We start from the raw sequence: 19,855 nt of genomic DNA on the forward strand, positions 1-19,855 counted from the left end.
AAGTGGAGATAAATTAGTGTGACCTGTATAAATCATGAGATTCAACACGGTAGAGGCAATGCATTGCAAAACATACACATGAAAGTAGTGACTTGGATGAAATCTGTTAATGCTACAAAAATACATACAAACAAAATAATTTTCTTCCTTTGATAAATCCATAAGATATAAAATTAAGAATATTTACATAATTTCATAGTAGATATGTGAAAAATATACCACGCTAGAACAATCTCGTTCCAAAGTTTGAAACATAATTCTAAAGTAAAAATATTCTTCATACAATGTATGAACTTATCAATAACTTTCTAGGCATAAAGTTCTTTATGTCATAGTCAGATAAGGATTCCTTTGAATTATATTTTGATTAGAATTTTGTTTCAACTGGTACCTGGAAGAAGAGAGAAAGATCTTGTTTCAAAAGATTTGTTAAGTTCTGTTGCTTTCAATAATCATATCTTAGGAGCTAGAATTTGCCATAGTCGTCAACCAATTTTTTGTCTTGAATTTTAGTGAACAACACTGCAACTTGGTTAACAAAAATCCATGTGATACCACGTTGTAATTCAAAGGCCTAATTTAACTTCATCAAAATAATAGTACAAGATGTTGTAGCAATATATCTATTTGGAACACATATAGCTGTTTGTTCCACAGGGTTACTTGTGCCAACCTGGCATATTTAAGCTATTACCCCAATCACCACTGGTGGCCTGTCCACATCTATTGAGTTACCTTCCTCTAAACCGGTCAAGGAGCTGGTGTTAAATGTTTTTTTTGTTTGTTTGTTTTAATATGGGGAACCCAAGGTACAGCATCATGCTGCCTACATTCTATTAGGCAGTGGGTTCTAACACTTGGATCTGACATGAGATTTGAATGCTGTTCGTTGCTTTATCCTCTAATACTTGGTGATGCTTCTGAATCCAACGACTGGGGAGAAGGTTCCTGGTGTGAGGCTTTCCTTGTAAGATACTCAGGCAAGGTGACAGATTTGGATTTCTCTAGACTCTTGTCCTGAGAGAATCATGGCACTCATCTAGGCCCTCCTCTCACCTCAGGTCTATCCACCCTTCTGGAATGACTTTTTCATCTGTCCTGTGCTACTTGATACCACTCTTGATAATGTTCCAGGTTTGTGTTATGCTATAGATTCCTTTTTTATTTCGAACCTCAATTTCTTTTCTGCTGTTCTTAGCCCTTTCTTCAACTGAGAAATGCAACCAGCCATCTCCCATACTTGAAGACAATCATTAGATTCTTCCCCTCAATCTGTGAATCTTTGACCAAAGGATAGAGAGGTTGTACTGAAGCGAACAGAAGACAGGTTTTTGTCATCAGACAGATCATAGTTCAACTCCTATTGGGATCACTTACTTGGTGTGTGACTTCAAGTAGATTGGTTAAGCTCTCTGAGCCTGTACCCTAATTTCCTCATTTGTGAAATGAAGAACTCTTCTTTGTATATTGTATAGAACTGAGATAATGAATGTAATGCGCCTGCCATGTACCTGGCCTACCGCAGAAACTCATTTGAAGTTGTGATTCTGCTTTTCCTGAGCTAGAGACATTGTCTTAAAGGATTGAATGTTCTAGAAATGAACACCTAGAAGGAAATGGAACTATCCAGTTGTATAATGAATTGGCAGCTCATTCCAGTAAGGAAGGAAAGCGACTTTGCTGGGGTAGGCACTGTGCTAGAGACTTCCCATGTGCCTACCAGGAGTGTGTATTAGCGTCTCAGCTCCCCACTAATTCATCTGTAAGAGAAAATAGCAATTCTTTTCCTGCCTCATGGATTATTACAAGGCCATAATAAGATCATTGCTGTAAGTACTTTGAAAAATAAAATGATATGCTCAATATTGCACTGATAGAGTTCTACTATCACTATTCTTCATCCTTTTCTATACGGGTCTGAGTTTCTTTTCCCCAAAAATTTCCTGTGAGATTTGTTGGAATTGCTTTAATTTTTTTAGGGATGTGACACAGAGGCTCAAACAAGTCCTGACTTTCTGTAGCGTACTGAAAGAGGCCTCGCTACTATTTTTTTTCCTTTTGCTGTGATGTCTAAATGAAGGTAAACCTGTTGAAGAATCTTACCCGACATTCCCGATTACGTAATCTTCCATTTGTATTTATGGTAAAATCAAATTTGCTTTCTTTTTCCTGAGAAAAAAGAGAATGGAAATGCCTATTAGGGACCAATTTTTTTAAATATTCAAAAATAAGGGGAAATTCAAGAAGTTCAGATGGTTGGTTATACAAATGTGAAAGTCATCAAAGAGCTGGTACCTGACTGAAGTTAAACTTTGAAGTACTGCTATCTTTCTTCATCAAAATATGCAAAATAGCATCATGAATTGTTAAGAAAAATATTGAGTCATTGACTTCATCATCAAAAAATTCACACCTAGTAAGCTTCTCAATGAAGTCATCTGAAGAGAGAAAAGAAACAGCAACTCTTAGGAAGGAGTAAATGTTTGGCCACAGGTTTCCCCTTGACGCTGGTAATTTGAGCTTCCATTTGCAAATGTGCATTTCACTGACATTTGGTTAAGTGTTTGTGGGTTGTGAAGGTAGGACACTGGAGTATCATTAATACATTGTTTTCTGGAACTAATGGGTACCTTTCTAATAAAAATACATATTTGATGCCCTAAGGTAAAAAAAGAAGAAGGAGAAAGTTCAAATGAAAACAACTTAAGTATTTCCTAGAAGAAAATTAATTTACTTTCACTTAGCCAGGAGCCTAGTGAGTTAATCCTCCTGTTTGATTGGCGTATCATATGTGGCTTACATTTATGAACCAGTCATATGCTATGATTCTTGATCGCCAGACCTACTATTCACCATTTACTTAACTATAGCCCATTTTCCCAAAGTTGCTGGGTTTTATCAGAAAACATCCTCCTTAGTACCTATACTATTTCCCCAGTCGTCTCTGATGATCTCATTTTTGTAGCCACTAACCACCATTTGTTTGCAGAGATCACTTAACCAAATATTACCTCATATCTACAATGTGCAAAGCTCTGACTGGGTAGTAAGAAGGACCAAAGGTAAATTAGACCTGAATATTGCTCTCAAGGAAGATAGAACATGTATATATTACTATAGTACTGAAAGGAAAGTGTTATATAATAATGAGGGCAAGAAGGTTTTTCCTTTATTGTTTTCTTAGTTTTAAAATAATTCCCAAGTGTGGGCAACATAGCAAGGACCCATCTCTACCAAAAATTTAAAAATCCACCAGGTGTGGTGGCATGTGCCTGTAGTCTAAGCAACTCTGGAGGCTGAGGCAGAAGGATCGCCTGAGCCCAGGAAGTCGAGGCTGCAGTCAGCCAATATTTCACCACTGCACTCCAGCCTGGGTGATAAAGTTAAATCCTCTCAGAAAGAAGAAGATAAAGGAGGAGGAGGAGGAAGAGGAGGAGAAGAATTCCCAGCACATATAGGTCTTCACATTTTGTTGTTGTTGAATGGAATAGAGAGATGTAGATAATGTACTATAGAAATTATGAGAAAATAGGTAACTGCTTATTATTAGTGGGTATCTGGAAAAATCTGATTGAGCAGATACCACATGAAAGTACCTAGAATTCTGAGAAAGGTGGAGAAAGAGAAGGTAAAACACAGGCAAGTTTTTCAAAGACAGGACCTACCAGTAATCTAGGCAGAAGGAGAGGGGAGAGCATTGTGGTCACCAGAACCTGAGTTGAAGGTGGAAGGCATGCAATAGGAAGAGAGCTGACGATCCTCCTTAAAGACTGAGAAGGATGCCAGGCAGCAGAGATAGCGGGAATGGGCACTTTCAAAATGATCTGTGTCGGTGGGGAAGGAGTAAAATTGTTGAGTAAATTAAGACAGATCAAGGGAATATTTTTAATTATAAGGAAGTCTTGAAACTGACATATGACTGTAGATTTTAGGGCTAGGAGCCAGTAGAAAGGGAGAGACTAGAGATGCGAATTGCATGCCTTTCTGAGGACCCGCGTACTGGTCGTCCCTTCCCTAAAATGCTCTCACCAAAGATACTGTCGGGTTGATGCCCTCACTCTGTTCCAGTCTTTGCTCAAATGTTACACTATTGTACATCCCTGATCACCAGTCTACAATAGCACTATCCCCATTGCTCTGTGTTTCTTAACCCTGCTTTTTCCCCTTCACAACACCTCTCACTACCTAAAATATGGTTTTATTTGTTCATGATGTGGTTTTCCCATGAGACTTTAAATTTCATGATGGCAAGGGCTTTCAGATTCACTGCTGTTTCCCCAGCGCTCAGAACAGTGCTTGATAAAGAGTAGGTGCTTAGTAAGTCTTCACTGAATGTCTGTCATGTCCTAGGAACTAGGCAAGAGACAGGGAATAAGAAGATAAACCAAGACCAACACCTGCCCTGGAAGAGATTATAGTCTTGTGGGGACACAAACACAGAACTGCAGAATAATGTGGTATGTGTGTATTCTGCAGATGCAAATAGTCTGAGGACACAAGGCTCTGCCTAGGGAAGCAAGGATGCTTTCAGTTATGTAGGAGAAGTTCTTGAGAAAACTTTCTAGTCTGAAAGTGGGATGGGAAAGCATTACAGGAAGTCCCCAACACATGAACAAGTTCCATTCTGAGAGTGCATCTGTAAGTCCAATTTGTTTTAAGTACAAGTTAGTCTAGGTACCCAACGAACACAATCGGCAATATAGTACTGTATGTATTTAACAGGCTATACTGACACTTGGTGAAGGTAATACATTAAGAAATGCACATATGCATAATTAAACTTTGTAACTTGAAGGTTCGTATGTAGGTGACTTACTGTATAGGAATAGATAAGGACACTGGTTAGTCTTTCCAGAGGGTTTAGGTGAGAAATAATAAGGGTCTAGATTAAGGCTCTGGAAATGAAGAGGAAGAAACCGATTTAAGGGAAGGACAGAAAGAGAAATTTTTGTTTGTTGTTTTTGTTTTCTTTATTTCTTTCAGAAGGAGAAATTAAAGATGGTTTTAAAGATGGTTTTGGGGTTTCTACTTTGGGCAACTGGGTGAATAGTGATGCAATGATTGAGACAGGAAAGGAGGAGGAGTCGTTTGGGGATGTAGGGCTAAATATTTAGTTTTGGTTTGTTTCAAATTTTTTTTAGGGGGAGTCAGCATGGGGAGATGGGGGGGCATGTCATGTGCTTAGTTTGTAGCGGGTTGGGGGGGCCGCTCCCACCCCCCCGGGGACCTATTGGGTGCTGTGTACATACATTGGAGTTGGCCAGGATTGGGCTCCATGGGAGATGAGGAGAGAGGGCTGAAAAAACAAGGAGGGGGGTTTTGCAAAGGAGGGGGAGGGGTGGAGTGTTCAGGTGGGAGGGGATTTAGTTTTAAATAAGTGCATCTGAGGTGCCTGTGGGACTTCCAGGCAGTTGAGTCCATGGGTCTGCAGCTCAGAAGAGCTTGGGCTGGAGGTATAGTTTGGGGATTCATGAACATGTAGATATATTTGAAGTCATAAGCATGTAAGATATTGACTAGAAAGAGGTCATGGAATTAGAACGAACTACTGTATAGAGTTCAAGTTTGAAGTGGGGGGGAGACCAATTGTTAAAGGGTAGGAGAAGATCTGATGCCAGAAACTGAGGTGCTCTTAGAGACCTAGGAGGTGAATCGGAGAAATGGTCCTACAGAAGTCTAGGAAGGGAGAGAGTTTCAAAGACAAATGCTTAAGGGCTGATGCTAAAGTAAATTCCAGCAGAAGGAGGCTGAGGCGGAGGCAGTTAATCTTGACAATCTAGACATCACAGATAACCTTGGCCAGGGTCTCAGCAAAGTGAAGGGAAACCAAGTTGTTATGGGCTGAGGAATGCGAAGGAGGGGAGGGAGAGAGTCAGAAAACAGGTTAATTTTGGGGGGAAGTTTGGAATAAAAAATGGTTAACATATTCACTCCTTTGCTGCACTACTAAATTAGGATTTAAATTGTAAAATTTACATATCAACACAACTAAAATACAAAGATGCTGTTTCCATAGCGATTTATATTCGCTTGGCTGCAACTTAGATTTCTTTCTTGATGATCACATAAAACACCTATTCTTTGGAGAGGCTGTCTAGATTGAGAGCTGACAGTGAGCCTGAAGTCCTTGTCAGAACACAAAACAAAAATAAAACAACTTACCATCAGATCCAACAATATACACATCTACATTGATCCTGATAAATTCTTGTAAAATCTGTTAAAAAGAAAGTACATTTTTCTTAGGGAACAGGTTCACTTGTCAAAAACACATAAAGAAAATTTTCAGAATTATACCTTACAGGTGATGCATTGCTTTTAGATCCCTTAACATTTTTAAGAGATAATAGTATAAAGAGATAAAAAAGTTAAAAACAAGGCTTCATGACAGAAAGAAATCGACCCAAATAAAAGATCCTTCTTCCTCGGCAAGAAGTTGAAAATTATCATTTTTGAGGGAAATATTATGGGGAAATGTTCTGCCTCAAATCCATAAGAATAATTCTGATTTAATGTTAAAATAGTACCATCTATGATGATCTCAACCAGAGCTTTCTAGCTATATAAGATTTAAAGAAAAAAAGCCTATGGTTTATAAGTTTTTAATTATTCCTGTCTACAGTGACTGAACATATCTAGCACCAATGAATCCTTATCCATTTTACTGATCTCTAGGTTAAGAACAAATAGCTGGAGTGATATGATTAAGATTATATAAGATTTCTTAAAAAGTAGCTTATGCTGTTGATCAGGTTAGATGAACATTAATATCATTGCCATCATCCACAAACGCTTTCAGAAACTCTGCTGGGCACTGAACTAAGAATTGGGGCTTTGAAGAAACCCAAGTCAGAGCCCCTGTTCTGTGTGCCTCTACTGCTAGGATCAAAAAAATAAATCTTGTGTGTGTGTGTGTGTGTGTGTGTGTGTGTTTTCTCCTAAGCTAAAATAAATAAAGCATCAAGAAAGAAAAGAAAAGCAAACAGACTTTAGAGATTTATAATGTTAAACATTTTTTAAAAGATAAGTGTGAAGGAAATGAAATTGATCCCATTTTCTGAGTTTGTATCCAGCTCACCCATACTTAATCCTCTTATCTTAGGTCAGCTCTTATGTAGGCATACTTTTGTGAAAACCCAAGAAAAAGACAGATATATATATTTAAGAAATTATATATATATTTCTTTACATATGTTTCTGCATTTCTGTTAGAAACGATTTTATTTTAGAAATGCTAATAGAACTATTAAAAGAAAACAAATTGCAATCTGATGATTTTAGTCCTGTTTTTAAAATCACGTGTGACATTCTTGCATATATCTGATATTTTTAAATAGCCAAGTGAAATTTCATCAGCTTATAAAGGATCTACTCTTCCATTTTCTCCCAGGACCTTTCCAGATCTTTTCTGATTTCAGGAAGATTTAGATACAGTGCCCACAAGGATTTGAAAGCACTGCAGAATTGAAATTTGATAGGAGTGTGAGTGTAAATTTCTACCAGCATGTTCAGCATACATTAAAATTGTAGGTTACCTTCAAAATAATATGCAGCCTTATGGGAAATGTACTTGAATAGAGTCTACTGAACACCACTTCCCCCTCCATAGAATATTCTAAGATTATAACTTACTACTAACGGTGTACTATCTAAAAAGCATCATTTCACAAATACGGCTATTGACCCTAAGTCACTGATTGAATGTTTCCATTAAGAGAAAAGAAATTACCGTTTTGAGACCTCTCATTGAAGAAACGTCAAGAAAGGACACTGCTGAAAAATCGAGAATGAGGCTGTGAAGGCTGATTTTGGGAACCTCAGTGTTGAAAGGAAGATCAGCATTCCAGTCGATCTCAAAGGGCAAGTCTGTGGTATTGATTGGCTTATCCAGTTCCTCTATCTCTTTGTTGTCCAGCTCTTCGTCAGAATCTTTTATGCCATCAACAGTACTTATATATCCTTTCTGCAGGAGAGGATAGCAAACATGATCACTCTGACCAGTAAAAATGCTGTTTATGTCAAGGATAACCAGTGAGTTTCTGAAGCACAGATTCATCGTTGGGTCAAACAATGGGATTGTAGATACTTCTCCCAGGAGAATACAAATTTAGACCCCCATATAAAAATATGACATTAATTGACACATGAAATACTTTGTTATTTGGCATTTTTTTTTATTCCGGGGTTCATTGGGTCCCCCAAGCTAGAGTGTGATCATGTAGCCTCCACCTCCTAGGTTTGAGAGATCTCCCACCTCAGCCTCGAGTAGCCAGGATTGCAGGCATAAGCCACTGTGCCTGGCCTGACATTTCATTTAAAAGAACGGAACTAATACCTTGAATTATACTTTACTAAGTTTTTAGCTATCATACACAGACATGTGGTCAAGAAACTTACCAGTGTCACTTGTAGCAGGCCTTTCTTCTGCATTTTTCGTATTTTCCTCAAAGCTTTGTTGCGCTTGCGTAGAATTCGAAGCGGACTAAAGCCAACCTGAGAAACCCATCATGTGTTACAAGAGTACTGAACATCCTGCTATTTAAATAGCATAATTCAAATAACTTTAACTGGAATGCGCTGAAGTATAGGGACAGATAATAGAGATATTTGTGGTAAAATTTAAAAATGGTTTAAACACCAGTAACATTTTATCACACCCATGATCTGCTCAGTCTATATGCCTTCATCAACATTCAAAAATTTCTGTACAGCTAAAGATTTACCATAAATTATTCATGAATAGTTACAAAGCCTATTTGAATGATTTGTTGTTGTTGTTGTTGTTGTTTGTGAGACAAGGTCTCTCTTTCTTACTCAGGCTGGAGTGCAGTGGTGTGATCATAGCTCACTGCAGCCTTGAACTCCAGGGCTTGGGAGATCCTCCTGCCTCCACCCCCCAAGTAGCTGGGTACGACAGGCATGGGCCACCACACCCAGATAATATCTGTAGAGCCCAGACTGGTATTGAACTCCTGGGCTCAGGAGATCCTCCCACTTCAATCGCCCAAGTAGCTGAATACTACAGGCACGGCCACCATACCCAGATAATTTTTTGTAGAGCCAAGGCTCACCAGGTTGCCCAGATTGGTCTTAAACTCCTGGCCTCAAGCTATCTTCCCCCCTTGGTCTCCCAAAGTGCTGGGATTACAGGCATGAGCCACTGCGCCTGGCTGTAATTTTTATTTTATTAGAATTTATGTGATTTTGTAATACTTAAATCACGTAATTTCCCCCAAATGAATTTTTGTGTGTGTGTGTGAGTTGGAGTCTCACTCTGTCTCCCTTGCTGGAGTGTGGTGGCACAATTGCAGCTCAACCACAGCCTCTACATCCTGGGCTCAGAACGATCCTTCCACCTCAGTCTCCCAAGTAGCTGGGACTACAGGTGTGCACCACCACACCTACCTAATTTTTTTTTTTTTTTGCAGAGATGAGGTTTGCTATGTTGCCAAGGCTGGTCTCAACTTCTGGGCTCAAGTAATCCTATGGCCTTGACCTCCCAAAGTGCTGGGATTACAAATAATGAGCCACCATTCCTGGCCAACACAAGTGAATTCTTTTTTTTTTGAGTTGGAGTCTCACTCCGTCGCCCAGACTGGAGTGCAGTGGCCACTCCCGGCCATCGCAGCCTTGACCTGCTGGGTTCCGGCGATCCTTCCGCCTCAGCCTTCCGAGTAGCCGGAATTACAGGCATGCGCTACCACGCCCGGCTGATTTTTTGATTTATTGTAGAGATGAGGTCTCGCTGCCCAGGCGGGTCTCGAACCTGCGGGCTCAGGCAATCCACTCACCTCAGCCTTCCAAAGGCGCAGGATTACAGGCTGAGCCAACGAGCCCGGCTACAAGTGAATTCTTACTGCTGTAATATTTAGCTCAAGAGTAATAAGAATTGGAAGACCAAATTACGTAGCTAAAAAATCCTTGGCAAAACATGTAGTTAGATGGAAAGATACTAGATTAAGTGAAAAAAAACAGTATAAAAAGCAATACATACAATATTATCCCATTTTTAAAAATAGTTGGATAGAAAAATATCTGATGCATACCAAAGTAATAAGAACAGGTAGTGCTTAAGGCAGAAGCTCTAGGCAAGGTATGGAGTAGACCAAAAGGCATGTTTTGAGAGTGAGTACTCAAATTTTGTTTGTTTCTTTTTCTTTTCTTTTCTTTTTTTTAGAGACAGGGTCTCATTCTGTCACCTAGTCTGAAGTGCAGTGGCACAATCATAGCTTTCTGGAGCCCCTCTGAAGCCTTGAACTCAAGCAAGTCTTTCACTTCTGCTTCCTAAGTATCTGGGACTACAGGTGCACACCACTATGCCCGGTTATTTTGTTTTATTTTTTGCTGAGACAGGGTTTCATTATGTTGTCCAGGCTGGTCTCAATTCCTGGCCTCAAGCAATCCTCTTGCCTCAACTTCCCAAAGTGCTGGGATAACAGGCATGAGCCACTGCACCTGGCAAGCTTTTGTCTCTTAACCTTGCAGAATGCTTCCTTGTCAGTATCTCTCCAGTTTGTTATTTAGTGTTAAATATTCATTTACAACTGCTGTCCTGAATCTTTTCAAGGATGCAGTAAAATAGCAAATGTTCCCCTGTTGTTTCTGAAGTTGATGCCCAAAGAAAATCTGTGGGATAACATTTACTAAAAACCAGCAGCTCAAAATCTTGTGGCAAATTTTTTTACTCAACAGTAGATTTTGATAAAAGGACTCTATATTGGATCTTGCCTGAAAAGGCTTATTTCCCAACATATTAAAGGACTCCCTCAAGTAGCCTCACTTCTTCTGAGACATGGGACTCAAAAACACTCACACAACCCAGCCTCAATAATGATCTTCTTGAACAAACATTTCATGCCCAGATACTTACTAAAATTACGACAACAAAAAAGCTCAATAACCCCAAACCTTACAGCATCGATAAGTTTCTGCTTAAAGAAACGAATGTTTGCAAAGTAGATAGGAGATGGACATCTGAAAATTTTCACTCCTTCCGGTTCATACATCTGTAAGACAGGGAAGTCATACTAGATGGTGACCATTCAGTTCATACTAATATCAATTAGTAAGTAAAAAAAAAAAAAAATCTCACTTACATCAAAATAATCTTTTTTATTTTTATAGATGTTGCTTCTTCCAACATTGGCCAGTGTACTGCATTTGGGACTGTAGGAAAAAAAAACATCAAGCAAATCATTCATGCATGTTTGTTAGGCTATCATATATAGATATATACTTTTTTTGCATACCAAAGCAGGGTCTGTTTTCAAAAGAGGTTGGGGAATTATCATGCCATCAGAGAACTGGAAGGCAAACACCTTGTTTTTCTTCTTTTGTGTCTCTCACAGCTCCTAAAACAATGTCTCCCATCTGCCACATTACAGTTTACAAAGCTCTTCCGCCTCAGCTAATTTGATTGTGAATCTCAGTTATTTGGTGAGGTAAGGCAGATGAGGACAAGAAGTAAAATGAGTTTCCTGTGACTATTCTCTGTCTCTCTGCTTGAGGGTTCCCCAGCAAAAAACCGAATAAAAATAGAAATGAATAAAAGAGTGCATTCACATTTCAATATCAATGTTTTCCATCAGTCAGGGATTAACTTTAACTATGACAACTACTTATGTTCTAGAACTCTATAGTTCCCAAGGAGCTTTATTTCTCTGTCACACTATGTCACTCACAATAAACTGAGTGGCCACATGGTGGTGATATTATATGGCAGAGATTTGAAAATCAAAAAGATTCTTGGACTGGTTGACTCTTAAGAGTCAATAATTCCAAGTGACATTTGTGGCATTTTAGGGCACGAGGGGCCTTTGGGACGTTCTCAAAGCCAATTGCATGCTTTTAAGGTGACAGCACAATTTAACAGCCCAAGAAGAGGAAACCCTCCCCCAGATGTGAAGAATCTCATAATCTTCATAACACATTCCCATGTTTAACAAGTCCAAGGTCAAGACTTTAAACCTGCTTGGAATACAGTTACTTTCAGTTTACGGCTAGGCAAACAGACTCAAGATTTATATGATTTATTTGAACTAGCTTCCAAGCAAGGAGCAGCGCCGCAGCAGGTCTCCTCCCTGGGCTGATGCTCTAACACTGGGCCTTGAGGGGAGCAACCAGAGGAAGGGTATACTAATCCTGATAGATACGCATGCCTATCAACCACAGCACTTTTCTCTTAGCCAGTGACAATTTTTTTCTCTTCTGATTTGGGCGGGTCAAGGCTTGCCAGGACACAGAGCACATTGAGCACTCACAATTGGGTCCTGAACACAATGGTGAGCAGCTGAAACGCCACACTAGCTGCCAGACCTAAGCCGAGTCCCAGGACAATGGCAAAGAAGAAGGTCATGATCCAAATTAACTGCAAAAAAGAAAGCAATACAGACATTACAATTTAATTTGATTAAAACATAAAGTCTTAGGGCCTGGCCCAGTGACTCACACCTGTAATCCCAGCACTTTGGGAGGCCAAGGCAGGTGGGAGGACTGCTTGAGCCAGGAGTTTGAGACCAGCCTGGGCAACATAGTGACACCTTGTCTAAAAAAAAAAATTAAAAAGTAACTGGACATGGTGTGTGCCTGTAGTCCCAGGTACTTGGGAGGCTGAGGTGAGAGGATTGCTTGAGCCCAGGAGGTTGAGGCTGTGATGAGTTGTGATTGTGCCACTGCACTCTAACCTGGGCAACAGAGTGAGACCCCTGTTAAAAACAACAACAACAACAATGACTTAGGTCCAGAGCTATGAGAAAGCATGAACTAGGGTCAAAAGCGGCAGTTGGAAGTTGTCATCTTGGGCCAGGGAACAAAGTGCACAGAAGACACTTGTCCCAAGAAGTCATTTCTGCTGGTTCAGGTTCTGGGCCTCAGAAGCACAAGCAAATATAAGAGGATCCAAAGAGATTCCTAGCTCTGAGCCAGTTAAAGAAATAGGCTTGAGTCTATCACAGTCACAACTCCAGAACCAGCTGCTATCTATTAAAATCAACAAATTGGTAGCACCTATGCTCATCTCTTACTTTGTTGATTTAATTAATGGCTACTATCTCTACTATGCTAATTTTAGCATGCCAAAAGAGTGTTAAAATGTCCACAATTATCTATCAAGAACAAAGTTAAACCAAGTGTAGTTTACTAGCTTATGCTCTTTAAATACTTTAGGATATGTTAACAGGTATTTTTACACCACAGACTTTGACCCTGATAAAATTTGGACTCTGCTTCTCATAGCAAGGCATGTGAGAGCAAGGGGGAACCTTTCCAAAAGAAATATAGAAGGTGCCAAAAAAAAAAAGTACACACATTTTAAGAAAGGAAAAAATTGTATTAAAATTGTAATAATATAAACTGATAACAAAAGATGAACACAAATCACGCTTGACTTCTGTAATTAAAAGAGGTGCTCAAAGTGGTTACCATTAGTATCCAGACACTTCTGATTATGGTGAACTAAAAGCAATATATAGATAACATCTCTTAAAATGTGCATACATTTTTTTGGGAGTCCCTGATGGTATTTTCAAAAGGAATGTCCAGTTTCCAGAGAATGTCAGATTCTGACATTCTCTGGAAACTAACATATTATGTAATGATGAAAAGAAGTCATGCATACCATAAATTCATAGACTTTCTGTGGCATTCAGAATGACTGCAAGAATTTTTAGAACAGGTCTAAGGAAGTTCTGCACTCATGTTTCATGGGGCACTTCCTACGTGTAAATAGCCCTCCTTTGAATTTAAAATCTCAGAGAATGATTAATAGAGTATGCAACTTAAAGATAGCAAATAAAACAAAGACTATTTTGAACAGATATATAGAAACAAAATTTCACTTAGTTTACAGTATAAATATGCATTTTATATCAGCATTACAATGCCATTGACATTTAGCTTTCAAATTCCATTGCCTCTACTTACACAATCATATTTATCCTTTCGCCACAATCTGCCTATTTCAGCAAACTGCATCAGCATTCCCTTTAAGTTTCCAAGTGCTAAAGCTGCCAGGACGGACTGTGAAAAACATAAACACCAGATGTACTTTAAGTTAGTCAAAAAAACCATGTAGAAGCAAAGGTGAAGGCTGTAGATCAGCGAGTGCTTTAAAGGGCCTCAAAGTATATCAAAGGATACACCCTTTTCCGGTGTTCCATGCCATGCAAGACACACCAGAACTGGGACTCTGACCTGTTCCCATGAATAACTTTGTCCCCACCACAGTGACAGGGCTACACTGCTTTCTGTGATTATGCCATAGATGATCTGATGGGATTTAGCTTGCATTTTGAGACAGAGAAAGGCAAATGTTGAGACCTTTGACAGACACAGGAATAAATTCTTCCCATGCAGAGACAGTCTAATGTGTTGTCTGCTTGTTATAGTTGAAAAAAATAGCTTAGGGAGCTTGAGGTCCTAGAATGAGAATTCAAACCTTTGATGATGATTGTCTATGCCTTTTGTAAGAGGAAGCTAAAGATCACAGGAAGATTAACGATGGCTTGAGACAGACTCTCTGAGAAAGTATGAACTTTATCTGTCTTGTCCCTGAACTGACTATGGTAAATGCATATGGGGAGGAGCTTAATTAGTGGATGAGCTAATGCATGAGTATTTCCCAAGCCAGTACTAACCATCCAGAACATGATCCCTTTTAAGAAGCCCTGATGTTGGCTGGGCACGGTGGCTCAAGCCTGTAATCCCAACTCTTTGGGAGGCCAAGGTGGGAGGATTGCTTGAGCCCAGGAGTTCGAGACCAGCCTGAGCAACACAGCAAGACCTTGTCTCTACAAAAAATAAAAAATTTAGCCAGGCATGGTGGCAAGCGTCTGTAGTCCCAGCTACTCAGGAGGCTAAGGTGGAAGGATTGCCTGAGCCCAGGAGGACAAGGCTGTGGTGAGCCATGATTGTGCCACTGCACTCTAGTCTAGGCAATAGACTCTGACTCAAAAACAAACAAACAAGCAAAAAGAATCCCTAATATTGACCTTCACCATGGTGGATTCTGGGTTGTTTACTCAACTCTGCACCAGTCATACTTCAGGCTTCTGATTCTTCACCTGTCATATGGGATCATTTGTCTTGAGGGAATTGTGACCGTTATGGTGGAAAATGCTGAATAGCTCAGTGTGTTCTCTTTTTTCTTTGGATTTTTGTATACTGATCACTTCCAAACCATGGTATCTATGCTACATTTGATATAAAAGATCAAATACATATAAAATGCCTAAAACTCTGCTGGCAGTAAGCACTCAATAAATATCTATTATTAGCTTTTATTATGGGTTATTTTGACCTCATATGCTAAAAAGAATCAAAGTAGCTATTTGGGTGAAACTGACATTCCTGACACAATGGTCTAAAAAGAACATACCCGATTATCCTTTATAGAAGGGGCTTTGATTAACATCTTGGACAATGTCCTTGAGTGTGCCCAGAGACAGGATTCTTTTTTCTTTTTTTTTTTGAGTGGGAGTCTCACTCTGTCACTCAGACTGGAGTGCAGTAGCCGCTCCCGGCCATCACAGCCTCGACCTGCTGGGCTCCAGCGATCCTTCCACCTCAGCCTTCCAAGTAGCTAGAACTACAGGCGCGCGCTATCACGCCTGGCTAATTTTTAAAAAAAATTTATTTATTGCAGAGATGAAGTCTCGCCAAGTTGCCCAGGCGGGTCTCGAACCCCCAGGCTCAGGCAATTCACTCACCTCGGCTTCCCAAAGCACGGGATTACAGGCTGAGCCACCAAGCCCGGCCCAGAGACAGGATTTTAAATGGTAATTATTTCTTTTGTGTCTCCAAATTGATGTGGTCTAGGTAGGGCCTAAGTTTACACCTGGGGAAAAGCACAACAGGGCCAAATTCTTCTCTATGTAGGGATGAGTGTGTATGCGTTTATTTTTGTTACACATTCTTCCATTTCTTTAGTGGTGTCTTCCTGACTCCTTTCATGCCATCCATTTTGAAATCATTAGTTTAGTGTATGGAGAACACATATTTTTGGCAAGCAGTACTCTGCATTGCTGAGAGAGAGATTTGTCCAGGAAGGCTCTTTGGGATGACCACACCGGGAGTTCAGAAACCTGGGTCCCAATTACAATCTGGCTACCAACCAACAAGAAAAAAAGGCCTAGATAACAACCAATAGACACTGGTGAGTTGTATCCTATCTCTATGCCTTCTGTAGTCAGAAGTGTAATAGGATGTTTGTAGGATAATAACAGCAATATCAACAATAATCACTATCATTTAGCAAGTACTTATCATATGCCAGGGCCTGGATTGAGTATTTCACATGCATTATCTCATCTAATTACAATAGTTACTGTGTGTGATGAGTACCATTTCCTTCCCTGTTTTATAAATGGACACTTCAGGCTCAGAGAAGTTAAGTGATTTGCCCAAAAGCACATAGAAAATAAGTAACAGAGCAGGATTGGACGTAGGTCAACAGGGCTCCAAGTATCACCTTGAAATCACATTAAAACCATAATGAATAGTGTATTTACCTGGAAAGATTCTATGCTTTCCAGGGTCTGATGCTGTTTTTTTTTTTTTTGAATTGGGTGCTTCAGTAACTTACAAATCATTAAAATAAACTCTCACAATTACAGACAGAGGAGCATGAGGGTAGGGCTGAGAGGTCCATGTCTGGCTGTTCACTCTCATCCTGACAGTGCTGGCCTTGGAGTCAAACAACGCCCTAGGAGCTGAGGGTGTGTTCTTAAGAACTGACTGTGTGGCTGGTAGCACCATTCTCTGAATCAGATAGAGGGCTTAATGACTTTAACCTTTAAGAAAATCTTCACTCCAGACCCTCCCTGCTGAAGCTGCAGTGCCAGGGTACCCTCCTGTTTCATCATTAATTCTATTCGGGGCTACGCACATGCAAACATGGAGGAGGTAAGGCAGGGTGGGCATCTGCATTCTTAACATTCATAACACGCCACCAGGGGAAAAGACATATTTTTGGCTCACAGAGCATTGGCTAAGAAGAGTACTGGAGAGTTTGTAATTACCTTATTTCCCCTAGTTTAGTCTGTGCTTTTAGAGCTTGAGAGCCAGGGGCCTTGGTGTATCGCCCAAGGGAGTGATATTATCCAAAGAGAGAGAAAGGAGAGTTACCTTTTGTAGTGGCTCCAGAAGAAATCCAATGGCTAAAATGACAATCAGCACGATGATGGCAGAGATGAGTCCAGCAATCTAAGAAGATGAAAAAATTCATAGGCCAAGCGTGGTGGCTCACGCCTATCAGCACTTTGGGAGGCCAAGGTGAGAGGATTGCCTGAGCCCAGGAGTACAAGACCTGCCTGGGCAACATGGCGAGACCTCATCTCTACACTAAATACAACAATGAGCCGGATGTGGTGGCGTTCACCTATAGTTCCAGCTACTTGAAAGGCTGAGGTGGAAGGATTGCCTGAGCCCAGCAGGCTGAGGCTGTAGTGAACCATGATCATGCCACTGCACCTCAGCCTGGGTGACAAAGTGAGACTCTAACTCAACAAAACAAAACAAATCTCATCACAAGCTTGACTTTTCCTTAGCTTGGATTTCACAGTTACTAATCCTAAGACGGTGCTTGCAGCAAAGATTTGTAGTACCTGCGTTTTACCACCTGTGCTCTCCTGGACCCCTGATCTGGAGAGGGCAGTACTTCCGGAAAATCCTCTGAATGCTCCACAGAATATGTTACTCAATCCCAAGGCTATTAACTCCTGACAGGAAAACAGAGGAACATTTTTGGTATTATGTGCACAAAATATTGAAGTTGCCCAATTAGACCCAGTAGGTTGTCTACTCACCTGATTGCCATCAATCGGATAATCGTGTTTGAGGGAATAGACACTGGCAACCGAAAAGGCCACTGCAAAGCCCACGATGGCAATGCCGAAGCTATCTCCTATGGTGTCTTGGAAAATCTGCACGTCAGGTGTAATAGGGGGCTTAAATCTAAAATTGAAATTAAGCAAGTCTGAATGTCACCAACCTGCTTGTAAACTCATAGTCATTGGGCAAATCACTGAATAAATGCGATTTAGGCTGAGTCATGTCTCATTTGGAGTATGATTTACAAGAATGTAGCTCCCATGAAAACTTTGAAATCTGCTGTCTTGTTATTGAAAAGTAATGCTGCCTGAATTTGATAAAATATTGCAAATTCAATCCAAGAATAGTGGTAAATCAGATATGATTTTGCTAGTTTAACCATATTATAATGTGCATGTATATTCCTACAAGCTTCAAGCAAAATGTCTTTGATTCTACATATATTGTTACACTAGGTTGCAAAGCACCACCCACAATTCCTTCAATAATTATCCATGGATGAAGGCTCTTTGAGCAAACAACTCTGAGAAAGGGAAAGCAAAAAAGTCTTTTCCCCATTGATAACAATAACCTTTCATGGAAAATCCCTGGCCAACAGATTGACCTTGGATTATGCCTTGCCCGTCACAGAACTGCTAGAGCCAATCGCGTCTCCGATGGTCTGCAGTTTCAGTTGAAAGTGATAGAGTGTCAAAGAAACTTTCAACTCACAGGATATATTTCTGTGCTTATGTTTCATGAACTTAGAGTTGTTAAATTATACCTGCCAATTGTATTATAAAAGGTGAATAGCTCAGACACAACACCAATTTACTAAGGTGTTCAGCATCTATAAACATCTGTTTCTGACCTAAAATTTATCAGAAGTAGTTTAATTGGATCTAGTCAACTCTTTCTGAATTGCTGGTGTATGCTTTGTAAATATCTATGGTAATTAACTTTTAGCTCGAATTCTGAAGTACGATTACACCACACTCTACTGCCATTATAAATCCAGGAGTTATTGCAATATTGCTTTGTTTTTTAAAAACCAGGACCCTATTACTCTTTTGTGCTGGCTGCTGAACACATAGAGTAGTGTGATGGAGATTTACAGTCAAAAGACTTGGGCTCATTTCCTGGCTCTGTCACTCACCATCCCTGAGTCATGGTTTTCTCATATGTAAATTGAGAACAATAGCACTTGTTTGCTCTTCTTCATAGTTTTGTGGAAGGGTCAGATAAAATAATAAATGTGAATACTGTTTATACACTGTAAAATACAAAGTGCTGTAAAATACACTGTAAAATACAAAGTTATTTTTATAGGATATCTTTGGAATCTTAATATATTCCTTGTGTTTCCTACACTACTTCAATGAGCATATCTTTTTCAGCCAAGTTATTTGCAGTGAGTGTGTGAGACTTCACAAAATAACTTCTAAGGCAGTATGCTCATTAAAAGCAGATGAGCAATAATTAATAATGACTTCCAGTTATCCAGTTATATTCTTTTTTTTTTTTTTTTTGAGTTGGAGTCTCACTCTGTTGCCCAGGTTGGAGTATAATGACACACGACCACTGCAGCCTTGACCTGCTGGGCTCAGGCGATCCTTCCGCCTCAGCCTTCCAAGTAGCTGGAACTACAGGCACGCGTCACCACACCTGGCTAAGTTTTTGATTTATTGTAGAGATGAGGTCTCACCAAGTTGCCCAGGCTGGTCTTGAATCCCTGGGCTCAGTCAGTCCTCTCACCTTGGCCTTCCAAAGAGCTGAGATTACAGGTGTGAGCCACTGTGTCCGGCTTCCCTTTCGGTTATATTCTATTTGCAATGAATCATCACCCAGAAAAGAACTGAAGTATAAAAAGTCACACCAAGTGCCTGGTACCTAATTTAGGTGTTAAATTAATAATAATAGTTCTGTAGTTTGAACACTTATTGCCGACCAGACATGGAAGCATGTCACATGTATTCACTTAAGCCTTACAAGAATCCTATGTGGTAGCTATTATTTCTAGCCCCATTTTTATAGCCAAGGACACTGAGGC

General features: G+C 39.9%; 1 protein-coding gene across 1 annotated transcript in view; it reads right to left on the reverse strand.

The window, feature by feature from the left end:
• Positions 1–19,855, reverse strand: part of SLC26A3 (solute carrier family 26 member 3) — a 39,015-nt gene continuing 19,160 nt past the window's right edge. The window contains exons 9-21 of the mRNA XM_008052507.2: positions 17,802–17,949; positions 17,601–17,714; positions 17,122–17,199; positions 13,921–14,016; positions 12,261–12,367; positions 11,097–11,166; positions 10,914–11,006; positions 8,398–8,493; positions 7,730–7,963; positions 6,163–6,217; positions 2,296–2,438; positions 2,104–2,169; positions 1–391 (exon numbers count right to left, since the gene is read on the reverse strand). Coding sequence (XP_008050698.1) covers positions 368–391; positions 2,104–2,169; positions 2,296–2,438; positions 6,163–6,217; positions 7,730–7,963; positions 8,398–8,493; positions 10,914–11,006; positions 11,097–11,166; positions 12,261–12,367; positions 13,921–14,016; positions 17,122–17,199; positions 17,601–17,714; positions 17,802–17,949 — 1,324 coding nt within the window. The 3' untranslated portion in view covers positions 1–367. The remainder of the gene's footprint in view (positions 392–2,103; positions 2,170–2,295; positions 2,439–6,162; positions 6,218–7,729; positions 7,964–8,397; positions 8,494–10,913; positions 11,007–11,096; positions 11,167–12,260; positions 12,368–13,920; positions 14,017–17,121; positions 17,200–17,600; positions 17,715–17,801; positions 17,950–19,855) is intronic.

The sequence above is a fragment of the Carlito syrichta genome, unplaced genomic scaffold (assembly GCF_000164805.1).
Source record: "Carlito syrichta isolate Samal-C Ts95f unplaced genomic scaffold, Tarsius_syrichta-2.0.1 Scaffold279535, whole genome shotgun sequence".
Lineage (NCBI taxonomy): Eukaryota > Metazoa > Chordata > Mammalia > Primates > Tarsiidae > Carlito > Carlito syrichta.